General features: G+C 35.6%; 1 protein-coding gene across 4 annotated transcripts in view; it reads left to right on the top strand.

The window, feature by feature from the left end:
- The window catches only part of LOC149775373 (uncharacterized), a 222,416-nt gene that overhangs the window by 155,139 nt on the left and 54,060 nt on the right, over positions 1-13,217 (top strand). For all 4 annotated transcript variants that reach the window (XM_089943284.1, XM_089943282.1, XM_089943281.1 and 1 more), the window contains 2 exons: positions 2,304-2,609; positions 7,307-7,654. In XM_089943284.1, the coding sequence (XP_089799410.1) occupies positions 2,304-2,609; positions 7,307-7,654 (654 nt within the window). The remainder of the gene's footprint in view (positions 1-2,303; positions 2,610-7,306; positions 7,655-13,217) is intronic.

Raw genomic sequence — 13,217 nt, 5'->3', positions numbered from 1 at the left:
CTTGATGTGCAGTTACGTGCAATTTGCTCAAACCTTATGAGGTCTTTACTGATACAAAAAGCAGAATTTACACTGCACACTAAAATAATAAACATGCTTTAAATTGATAACATTGTGAATGAGAATATATAACAAATTAAGACCTTAAACCTTGCTTGTAAGTGGTTACCCTATTCTGCAACTGTGTGGTAGCAGTAAATTACACCCACAAAAAAAGTCCAAATAAAAATGGGATGGGATGGGTCAGTGGAAATATAACATTGTGTATATGCATCTAATTGTATACAGTTTGGTACATTTAATTTGTTTTGTGCTTCTTGTAGGCCACCGAGCATTAATACTATGAGAAATCATCTGACTGTAATGCGGTAATATAATTCGAATGATATTTTAAATAAGACGCCCAAACATGCCATAAAGTGGTATAACCTCTTATTGCTGTGGTAAGGGGAGTAGTCATATTGTAAGAAATTGATGTGTCACAGCGCCATCTGTTGTTATAATGAGGCATTATTTTATGCTAACTTCATGATGCTAACTTGCAGTGTGCTTGATGCTACATTGTAATCATGATTTTAGAAGGTGCAATCTGTGTAATTTGTGATATAGCAAGTTTATAAATAGAATATTAAAATTTGTAATAATCGACAGCGTTTCCCATACGACAAACTACAGAATCAGTTCAGTAGTTGGCAAATTGCAAGATACAATGATGCAGAAGGAAAGTAGATCTAAGCACTTGCAAGCAACCATTTACAGCTTGTATCAAGGAAGAATAGAAAATTTATGACTAGATTTATGAATGTAGCACTTGCAAACAGCCATTGATAATAATGCAGAAGAAAAGTAACACTTGCAAACTGCCACGTACAATTTACATCAATGAAGAGTACAATATACATGGATAGCATTATGAAAGTAGCACTTGCAAGCAGCCATTTATAATATTGCGTCAAGGAAGATTAGAAAATACATGTATAGAATTATGGCTTTAATCCCCTTCCATACAGCTCCACCTGAATTGAAGGTCATATCATGAGGTTGTCACTACAAGACTACTTTTAATGTCTAGTTGGCCCTAAATGAAAATGGCTACTACAATCAACATGTTGAAAATATTGTCAATAATTGAATGAATGGGTGGTCATATTGGCATGGGGTTCGACCAAAAATATGCTAATGATTTCTAGTTTGTGCTAAATGAAAATGTTGTTGGTCTTGTGTACGATATGTTTACCATGATGGTTAATTTGAAAATCTTGTCATTCAAGAATATCAGACATGGATTCATGAGTCCATGTATGTACTGACAATACATTATCATCAATATTCTGTTAGAATTTTATCTGATTCAACACGTGGTACTTGAAAAGGAAAAATGATCTTAACTTTAGATCCTCAAAATTCAAAATTCCCATTCTCATTGAAAATCCTTACATACAGTTCAAAAGAGAATTTCTTATAAGAGTCCCTTTCATTCACATTTGACTTTGCTGCTGCTGAGTTTAATTATAGTGGCGTGTGCACAATTGTGCACGTGCCACTTTTTCTGACTGTACCACAGCCTGCCTGCTAGTTGTTCCTGGGGAAGGGAATGGTGCCACCTCCCCCAGGCTTTTATGTATTTGACTTAGTGACTGTGGAGTTTACAGAATGATAGTGAAAAAAAAGTCTTCAAAAAGCTACAGGGCAAAAATTAGCATGTAGAAAATTCGGTTCAAGAAGGGATGCATTTCAGCTGCTTGGGTTTGGATAAGTAAATAACACAAAACAACTCGTGCTGAAACGAAGTTTGTCTTCTGAGGACTTTGATCACAATGAGTATCATGATGTGGTTCAAGTGGGTCCTTCTGCCACTATGACCAAGCCAAAGAATCCTAGGACTCTACCATGCAGATTGAAACCTGCAAGAAAACAAGTAATGATGATGCACTATTTTGTCAGTACTCAGTGAAAACATGACAGTGTATGAGAAACTGTATTGTTAACTGCAAGACACTTTTTGAACTGATTTTTTTAATATGCACAGGACCTGATTTTGACACTACACCTAATTATGCAAATTCCTATTCCTGAACTAGATCTCACTAATATGAAGACAAGTTGATTAGTTGAGGACATCGAGTGAACTGGATACATTTCTATTTTAAATGCTATACATTCATTAAATAAAGGATTGTTTGATTTTTGCACTAAATATAAAAAACAAAGAGCAAAGCTAATATTATAGCAGTCCAGTTTTGCCTTTTTAAAAAATTAGATTTAGGAGTTCCCTATTTTCTTTTCTTCATATTTGTCCAAAGATGAAAAAGGAGATGAGAATCAAGCTGGAGCAGGTGATTTGGCCAACCAGTCAGGTGATCTTGCAGAAAATCTGGCCTCTAAGAAGCCTCTCAGTGCTTCCCAGGGCAGCCTCCGCAGCATTCCAGATAATGACAGCAGTGCCACAATGAGTGCAGATGAAGCCCCTGCCCCCCACCATGACCGAGCCTCCCAGTCAGGGCTGTACACCTCTACAGGTCCCAATGAGACCAGAGTCACGAGTCCCCACACCTCAGGAATACCCATGCCAGGGGCCAGACAATTTCAAGGTTCTTCTGCACCCCTTGGTTAGTTCAAACAATGATTGAAAGCTGCTTCTTTCATTTTGCTTCAGTTTATAAACTTTCTTTATTAACAGCTTCTGTCTAACAGAGGAACATCTGCAGTTACAGTCTGGCCATACCAGTGACATTAGACATTACACAGCCATAGTTACAGTCTGGTCATGCCAGTGACATTAGACATTACACAACCATAGTTATAGTCTGGCCATGCCAGTGACATTAGACATTACACAACCATAGTTACAGTCTGGCCATACCAGTGACATTAGACATTACACAACCATAGTTACAGTCTGGCCATACCAGTGACATTAGACATTACACAACCATAGTTACAGTCTGGCCATACCAGTGACATTAGACATTACACAACCATAGTTACAGTCTGGTCATACCAGTGACATTAGACATTACACAACCATAGTTACAGTCTGGTCATACCAGTGACATTAGACATTACACAGCCATAGTTACAGTCAGGCCATACCAGTGACATTAGACATTACACAACCATAGTTAGTCTGGCCATACCAGTGACATTAGACATTACACAACCATAGTTACAGTCTGGCCATACCAGTGACATTAGACATTACACAACCATAGTTACAGTCTGGTCATACCAGTGACATTAGACATTACACAACCATAGTTACAGTCTGGTCATACCAGTGACATTAGACATTACACAGCCATAGTTACAGTCTGGCCATACCAGTGACATTAGACATTACACAACCATAGTTACAGTCTGGCCATACCAGTGACATTAGACATTACACAACCATAGTTACAGTCTGGCCATACCAGTGACATTAGACATTACACAGCCATAGTTACAGTCTGGCCATACCAGTGACATTAGACATTACACAACCATAGTTACAGTGGCCATACCAGTGACATTAGACATTACAGAATCATAGTTACTTAAATCGCTGATTATGATTAAATTAAAATGTGTTCCTGATTAGAACATTGCAAAAATAGTTGACATGGAAGATGAGCCGTCAGCTCACACGAACTGGTATGTCTGAAGACTTGTTTATTAATTGAACTGCTTTTGTTATAAATTTATTACATTACTCTGACAGTTTATTAAAGAGAAATGGTTTTGAATATATTTCCATAAATTGCTAGAATCATAAACTCAGATGCACAGAAGATGGATTGCCAAAAGTCGGAGGGTGGTTTAAGTTTTGGTCATGGATAATGTGAAGAAGCTTTGCATTTGGCTTTGACACTTGTGTGTTCTTTAGAATATTCTTTGTGTTATTTAACACCATTGTACCCAATTTTCCTGATTTGTTTCCACTTTATAGGGAAAAAGGTTTGTTCGCAGCAGACAGCAGGTTAAATGATATTTTTTAAGGTTTTTTTTTTCTTGCTTGTACAAAGGAACTGTTCATTTGAATTTGACTTGTGTGCATTTAATAATGTTTCTGATGTTAGTCCATATGCTTTCTGACCCAATTTTATATATTTGCTTGTATTTTATGGGGAAAATGTTTTAGGTAAAAGTTTTTTTTTTTTTTTTGTATTTATAAGACGGAACCATGCATTTAATTTCACTTAAGTCTGTTAAAATAGCATTTGCAGGACCTTATTCAGTACTTATCTTTACCCAGTTTTGATTTTTTGGGGGGTTAAAGTTTGCATTTAAGAATTTAGTTATATGTCTTTATAAGAACTGTTCATTCACTTTATTTCCATTTATATATAGACATTTTCTGCCCCTTTGTTTTCTTAACTTTTAATCAAATTTTCAGTCCTTTTTCTTTTGCAATTTATATGGAACAGTTTTTATTTTATATTGACTCAATCATACCAGTTTTTAAATCATCTTAAGGTTGACTAATAATTCATTTTGGAGCACAGTTTACTCTCAGCAATGCTGAAGTCTTTATCACTAAACATTGTGATGTATCATTTGCATATATCAACACATTGAATGGTTCAGACACATCAGATAGAGCCTAAAATTGATCCTTGTGGTAATCTAATGGAAATTCTCTTAAAATCAGAGATAATACCTTACTAACTCACAGCTTGTACTGTAGAGACAGATGAAAGTCATTGCATTGAGTGTTTTGTATGCTGATAATTGATTAGTAAAACTTTATGATAAACACCATCAAATGCTTTATGTAGATTTTAAGAGAATAAAAATGTTCGTAATTTTTTTAATCAGTGATTATTTGATTCAGTAAATGCTGTCTGATAGGAATGATTTTGGACGGAAACATGATGGTCCAATCATTATTTTTTTATAAAATGTCATAAAATAAATTTTAATATATACATATTCTTATAATTGTGCTAACAATAGGTGGAACAGGTACAGATCTATAATTATGGAGACTCGATCGGTCTCCTGACTTAAAAATGAGGGGATATCTCAAGCTTTTTTTCTAATTATATACAAAAATATTTATTGATGTTTTAAATATTGAGGTCAGTGGTTCAACAATGTAGTCTATTGTCAGTTTAAGATTTTGATTGACAAGCCCTCAAAACCAGTAACCTTAGATATTTTGTAAACTAATTTCCTTACTAAATCCTCAGTAACATTTCATTTGACATAAATTCAGTATTAATTAGTGATGAATCAAAATCCTTACCAAGATCTAACCCAATACTACAGAAGACATCAATGAAACCTTTTGCAATGTTTTTGTTTTTTTTTCAAGGCAGTAATGAATTTCCCATCACCAGTTAGAAGGTTAATATATGAATGTGATTATTGACAGTAGAAAATCTTTAATTTTTTTCCACATTTAATTATGGTTTGCTTGGTGATTGTTGAACAGCTTGATCATTATAATGTCTCTTTTCATATTTTCAAGAATTTTATTTCTGAAAGCCTTAAAAATAAGCCAATCATTTTTAAACATACTTCTTTCTTGCTTTATCGTGTAGGTAATTTATGGTATGCACTGACAATTAGCTATCATCAATATTCCATTTAGAATTTTATCTGATCCAGCAATTTTTTTCATAAAAACTGACACCACATCATTTATCCCAAGGAACTGCTAAGTTTTTGAAATTGCAATTTTTAATATTTATATAAGTGCTTTGCTTAATTTACTTCCATTTTTCCAAACTGGATATGTCAAGTGATGATCCATAATATCATGGGGAATAACTCTAGAACCAATATATACATGCATGTTGGACATGAATACGGTCATTTAATGAGTTTGTATCCTTTTCATTTCATGAGTTTTGTAATGAAGTAATACATCTCAGAAATATTGTCTTTGAATTTTGACATTTTAAATCCCCCGTCACATTGAAATTGTCATATTTTGTATTACACCATTCCATCACTGACCAATCAACAGTACTATATTGAGGTTATTGCTGTAAATAATTAAACAGCTGTAAAGCAGATGTCAGGTGGTTTGCGTCTAGTTCATAATATAGCTGTAAAGATAATGTGAAGTTATTTTAACAGCCAGTGTGAAGTGATTTGCAACTACTTCATTATATAGATGTAAAGCTAATGTGAAGTGATTTGCAACTACTTCATTATATAGATGTAAAGCTAATCTGAAGTGATTTGCAACTACTTCATTATATAGATGTAAAGCTAATGTGAAGTGATTTGCAATTACTTCATTATATAGATGTAAAGCTAATGTGAAGTGATTTGCAGCTAGTTTTTTATATGGCTGTACAGCTGATGTGAAGTGATTTGCAGCTAGTTTTTTATATGGCTGTTCAGCTGATGTGAAGTGATTTGCAGCTAGTTTTTTATGGCTTTAAAGATAATGGGAAGTGATTTGGAACTTGTTCTTTTTATGGCAGTGCAGCTGATGTGAAGTGATTTGCATTTAGTTGTTATATAGCTGTAAAGCTAATGTGTATTGGTTTATATCTAGTTCCAAAATGGTAGATGAGATGACAGTTTTATTGATTAAAAAAAAGGTGTGTGCATGAGGCTTGCAGTTTTCACATATTCCCTGGTAGACTGGTTTTTTTCACTCCCTTATTGCTGCACGCAAGTAAAGGTAATTACGCATCAAATATATTTTTTATGTATCCATTTAACAAACTGGATTTTGTTATTAAATGGCACATTTTAATTGTTAATGGAATGTAATTAAGAGACAGGTTTTGCTACTAATCTCCCCAAGTCCTTGTACCCACTGGATGTGGAACGAGGGAAAGGCATGTTTAGAGAACATTTAGAGTGAAATATCAGACACTGCATCTTTAATTAACAACAACAACAGCAACAGCAACAACTTTGCTCTGAAGCATTGAGGTATCAAAGTGGAGCTAATTCATCTAGATGCCATTCATAATATTCTTTTTTAAAAAAGAGAGAGCAAAGGAGGTTCATACCTGTGGGCTTAAAGTCACTTTATAACTGTTGTGACACAAATACTGCTATATGTTAGTGACAAATACTACTACATGTTAATGGGTGATCTCACCAGATTTTAATTGCTTTAAAAAAAAAATATCCTGGAGAGATCATTTGTAGAATGTACGCATGATTTGCCTGTCTTAACACAGAAGTAGAGTAATTTGGCCAGTAATATTTCCATAGAAATTATAAATATTTAGTTTCATCAAATGTTACTGACTGACATTGATGTAGAGGTGAGCTATGTGGTCTTTTGATAACTCATGTTGCGTCATTATATTATTATTATTTTTATTATTATTATTATTATTATTATTATTAGGTCAGGTCCAGTCAGTTGACCAAAGCCAGCCAATGGGATCGCAACCCAGCTCTAGACCAGGGTCACGACCTGGGTCAGCATATGGCTCAGGTCATCAAGGTCAGAGTCCCTCAAGTAGACCCAGCTCAAGACCATCAAGCCATGAGGTGCCAATTATGAAAGATCAAGGTCAGAGTCAAATGGGGGTTATTGATTTCTCCCATGCATCATCAAACTATTCACAGTTTCCAACAATGAGTACTCGAGAAGCAATGCAGCAGCCCCGTCGACCATCAAGCAGTCTGTCTGAGCCTGGAGTGAGAGTGATGTCCCCACATGCAGGAGGAACACAAGGTTACAATGCACCAGGTACTGTATAGCCTGGTAACATCACCAGGTTATATCTGATTTATTCAGGATTAGCATGCCCTGGACATTAAATCTGTTTACAATGCCCTGGACGTTAAATCTGTTTACAATGCCCTGGACATTAAATCTGTTTACAATGCCCTGGACATTAAATCTATTTACAGTGCCCTGGACATTAAATCTGTTTGCATTTTTCTATTGTCAATATGCATTTAGTACAACTTTTTTGTTGTTTTCATGGATAAATCTTAAGAAATTGTTGCTGCATTGTAAGGCTTTGAAAAGATTTGGTGTCGCAGTACAGTGGTCCCCTTCTTCAATGTCCCAGCCAGAAGCCACCTGCTTTTTATGGCCAGAATCCCTTGGTACAGACGAGTTCGTGTTAAAAAGTATCCCTCTAGGACATCCATCCCCTAATTAATCCAGCATATTGGTGCATAAATGTCAGATTATCCATCAAAAGCAGCCACACTGGGAGTTTACAGTTGGAAATCCCATGAATATTCATTTCTAAATCCACTACATTTGTTCCTGCATACCCATAATGTACCTAATTTCCATCCACAGAGAGAGGTAAGCAATCTGTACTGCAGTGTGTTTTGAGATATTAAGTTACACCACTTTGAATATTTCAGGATATTGTTACCACCAATAATTATTAAGAAGAAGAAAGCTAACAACTATAGCAGTAAAATATTGTTTAGCTCAGCTCAGGGTGACATCAGGTCACCATTATTAAACAAGAGGTCCAAGTGGATCTGATATCACTCCGCTTGCTTTCATAACTAAATAATCAATCATTTCACTAAGCCAGCTTATGTTGTATTGTAAGAAAACAACCTAGATGAACTGCCTCCCAGGCTTAATTTCATGTTGATTTTACTGATTCATTCAGAAGATATGGCATAATTAATACACACAGTTTCTTGCTCATGGTCAAAGTCATCCATGATCTTGATGATATAAACCTAGCTCATTATTGAAACTGTCCGATGATGCAGGCATTCCAAGTTTAATCAAAATCTAATCAGAAATAATGCCTTCAGTGTGGTCACAAGCTCGTCCAGTCCAGTGCAAGAATGCCTCTATAATATGGATGGATCTCGCTCATTATCAGACCCCTCCAAGATCTTGATGATATGATCCCATATTTCAATTTTGACTAAAATTGGATCAGAAATTGGCTTCCTGAGGGCTAACAGGATCAGCCAATCAGATATAAGATCATCAAATTCATATGCATGAGTCTCAATTATTATTGAGCTCATCTAATATCTTAATGATATAAGCATACATTCCAAGTTTGATCAAACTCTGATCAGAAATATGACCTCCAGAATAATAACAAGGTTAACCAGTTATATGCAGGATCACCTCATTAATATGCATGGATCTCACCTCATTATCAAAACTTCTTTGAGATTTTGATGATATTAACCAACATCTCACATTCCAGAGTGGTGACAAGGAATTATGGACAGGAAGATGCACAGTAAGCACAGCACCATACACTTATGACCATTTGAGCTAATAAAAATGGTTTGATAGCCATGGTATCTTCTTTTTCTTAGATTAAAAAATGTATTTGATTGGGTACCAGACTACATCCAGTCAGTCATGTGACAATCTCACATCCTTTGTAAATTTTGTTTATGAGCCACAAATCACTGCTTAGAAATTTAGATAGATTCAGATAAACATCGTCAGTTGCATTCTTCAGTAGCGCATACCTGCTATATTCGCAGATAGCGTTTGGTGGTTTTGGCACTTAAACAGTGTTGGGGGGGGGCAGTGTGCATTAATCGAAAAATGTAACATTGTCCAATTGAGAATAAGTTATCTATTTACATAAACCTTTATAAAATTACTGGGAATTCTAAATTTTATGAAAAGGAAATAACATCTTGGAAGCATTTAATATACTTACAAATCAAAATCAGTTGGTCGAGGTAGCATTATCCAATATCATCACCACACATCCACTCACATAAACACAACCACACAGACATTAAAAAAGTACACATGGAAATTAGATGCAGTATTTGTTCCCTTCCATAGTTTTGATGCAGGACACTCATTTGAGACTGATGGTGCTGTTTAAATTTAATTTCTCTCAGCATAGAAAATTGTTTTACCTGATCTACATTGCTGTGAGGGAGTGACAAACATTCTAGTTAGTGTTTGTCTATCGATGGATGTCACACATTCTAGAATGACTAATGTCAATATGGTGTTTGCAGTGTGTGCAAAAAAAATTAAATATTCCCTTTTGCTGCTGTGCTTCACAAAGTCAAATTCCATCCAGGAGTTCTGAAATTTAGTTTTCGTGGGCTTTCCTCATTTTGCAGTTGGATCATCTTTTCCCTGATTACAGCTGCATGTCATAAAAATGGGAACCAAATTTGTATTTTATTCCAACTACCAAAATATACATGCTTTGCACTTCATATAGGAGAGAAATCCAATTTCAAACAAATGGTGCAGCTGATTACAAACTTGCTAGTAATCTTTAAAAATGATGTCTTAAACATTCTCATTCAAGGAAATTATGTGTAATAAGTTTTCTTGTTCAGTATGCATCTCAATGATTATACCCAACTCGAATGATTTGGACTGTTCCACTCGGTGTACTTTACCCTATCAAATTAGCCTAATGGACACTCCAGACTGCTCCAGTGGCCTAGTGGTTTGAGCATCCATTTTTAGATGTGGGAGTTCGCTGGTTCAATCCTTGGCTGAGTCATACCAAAGACTTATAAAAATTGTACTAACAGCTGCCTTGCTTGGCGCTCAGCATTAAGAGGTTAGTATTTGGACTGGTTGGCCTGGCATCAGGATTATGTGACTGGGTGGGACATGATGCTAGATGTCACTATAAACTGCCACGCTGCAATATGACTGAATAATTGTTAAAGCTAATTGAAAAATCCTAATCACACATGCTCTCCCATAGCAGTGTTCATAGGACTTGACACAGCATCATCCTAGCTATTCGCATCCGAGTCATATCAATTCATAATCTGTGAAATGGTGGTGGTTTGTCACTGCATTACCTTTTAATTGATTCCATGAAAAATAGCAACAAAGAAAGGCTTTAAGCAGGACTCTTTATACAAGCTTCATGCTGTGGACATGTGAAGTGGTGGTCAGAAATTGTCTTGGTGTAGTGGTGATCAAAATTTGTTTTTCTTTTCTTTTTTCATAAGATTGTTGAATTTTTTTGTTTTAGAGTCAAAAGAAAAGCCAATTTCTCTTTCATCCTCCTATAAGTCAGAGTATATATATAAGTCACAGTGTATATATAAGTCACAGTGTATATATGTCAAAGTGTATATATAAGTCACAGTGTATAAATAAGTCACAGTGTATAAATATGTCACAGTGTATAAATAAGTCAGGGGGTGTATACAAGTCAGAGGGTGTACATAAGTCAGGGGGTGTATTTTGCAAGTCGGATTAATCTGAAGGGGTGACTTCATCAGTGAGTCAGAGTTGCATTTTGAAAAAAATAAACTAGCCAAACTGGATAGAGAGATAGGAAAAATAAAGACAAAACCAGTACATTTATATTATTGAGTGAAATATGTCACAAATAAATATTTATCAATCTTCATGTCATAAAATTCATTAAAATCCATGATGTTTGCCATTTTAAATCTATTTTTATGAAAAATCCATAAATTCAGTTAAAAGTCACATGTCTTACAAATAAACAATGAAAGTTCAGTTCACATTTTTGTGATTCACAGTATCCAATAAATGTCACTATCTAATGTCATGTGGCACAAGTCCAAGAATTCATGCTCATTATCTGACTATATCTTTTATCCTTGACTATCTTTGTAAATATTATCCAGCTCCATTTCTTCTGCATGCAGGTGCTTATGTAAAGACTGAGCTTGGGCTCGATAATAATACTTTGATCATAGTCTAAATATATAAAAGGCTGCACATGAACACATGTCAGTTATGCAGCTAGATCACAGGGACATGAACACATGTCAGTTATGCAGCAAGATCACAGGCACATGAACACATGTCAGTTATGCAGCAAGATCACAGGGACATGAACACATGTCAGTTATGCAGCAAGATCACAGGCACATGAACACATGTCAGTTATGCAGCAAGATCACAGGGAGTTCAAATAACCTTCATTGTTACTTGGCACTGAATACATTTCAGACTTGAAGCTCAATCAAGTGGTTGCTAATTGTACTGCAGTTTAATATGCAGATGAAATGCTTTGTTGATAATGGAAGTAATACTGTAATGTAACATGATTTCCTGGTCCTTGTGGAGTAACCTGTTTTGCTCAAGGTTCTTTGTGTGAGTGAATCCACAAAACCTATATTTAGCCTGTGGCAACCATGTTACAATATTGACAATTACCTCCAATCATAATCTTCAAAGAGAAGGAATCAACAGCTGTGTTAAGCTGAAAACTCGTATCACAACATTGTTGAGCCCATTTCCTGTAAATATCAGCATTTGTAGATAATTATATTAACTGTAATGGTACATGTTAAACTATACTTTAGACAGCACATCTGTCAGAACCCAAAACCTAACATTGGAAAACAGACATTGGTTAGAGATAATTGAACTTCTTACCTTACCATATGAATTAAATATTGGTTCTGGACACCTTTAGATGAAATGTGGCCACTTGTGAGGAATATATTGGACATTTTTTGCCTAAAATGCTGGCCATATTAAAGGGGTGGCTACCTATGAGGGTTACTGAGATAACTGTCCATGTAGAGGAGGTGGCCACTGGTGGGGGGGGATGAGGATGATTACTCTTTTGTGTAATGAATACTGTCATGAAACAGATAAACACAGTGCATACCATATAGGCATTTCTGAACGGGAATAGTGGCATGAAAAGGCAAAAATATTTGAATTGACAATATTTTATGTACCTTAAAAACATCTTGAATTCCAAACATTACCCCTTACCTCACTTGCAAGATAACCCCTACTCTGCATGGCTGACTGGTCTAAGCTCTCGCTTTTACTTGTCACTGCCATCTCACCTTTGTGTGATTGAGTCTCAGGCTCAAACAATGTGGGTATACAAGAAAGCTTGCCAGTAGTTTCCCGTGGGTTGGTGGTTCTTACCAGGGTTGTCCCAGGTTTGTACTCCATCAATTACACTGACTGCCATGTACAGACAGCCTATTGATAACAGAGAAATGGCGTTAAATCCACAACAGCACAGTCTGTCTACAAAGGTTGCTATTGTTTTTAATATCCCTTAAACAACCAAAATAGGAGCAATATCTTAATAAAAATAGTAACTGATTAATTATACTCGCTTTTAATGGATCATACTGCCGACTGAGTAGACTCGGGTCTGCCATTGCATATTGCACTTGCAGATCTGGCTATATGCATTTTGGTAGGAGTAATTGGTAGAAAAAACAGCATAGACCCTGATGTACATTGTGTAATGGCAGATCAGGGTCTTTGTTGTTTGCAAAGTTTCTGTTTAGTCAACCACCTTCATTTGTACTCGCAGCATACACTGAGCAAATTTGATTTACAGCTATATTTATAT

This window comes from Sinohyriopsis cumingii, chromosome 19 (assembly GCF_028554795.1).
Source record: "Sinohyriopsis cumingii isolate HCF-2022 chromosome 19, ASM2855479v2, whole genome shotgun sequence".
In the NCBI taxonomy this organism is placed as follows: Eukaryota; Metazoa; Mollusca; class Bivalvia; order Unionida; family Unionidae; genus Sinohyriopsis; species Sinohyriopsis cumingii.
This window is presented reverse-complemented; position numbering and strand designations above follow the sequence as displayed.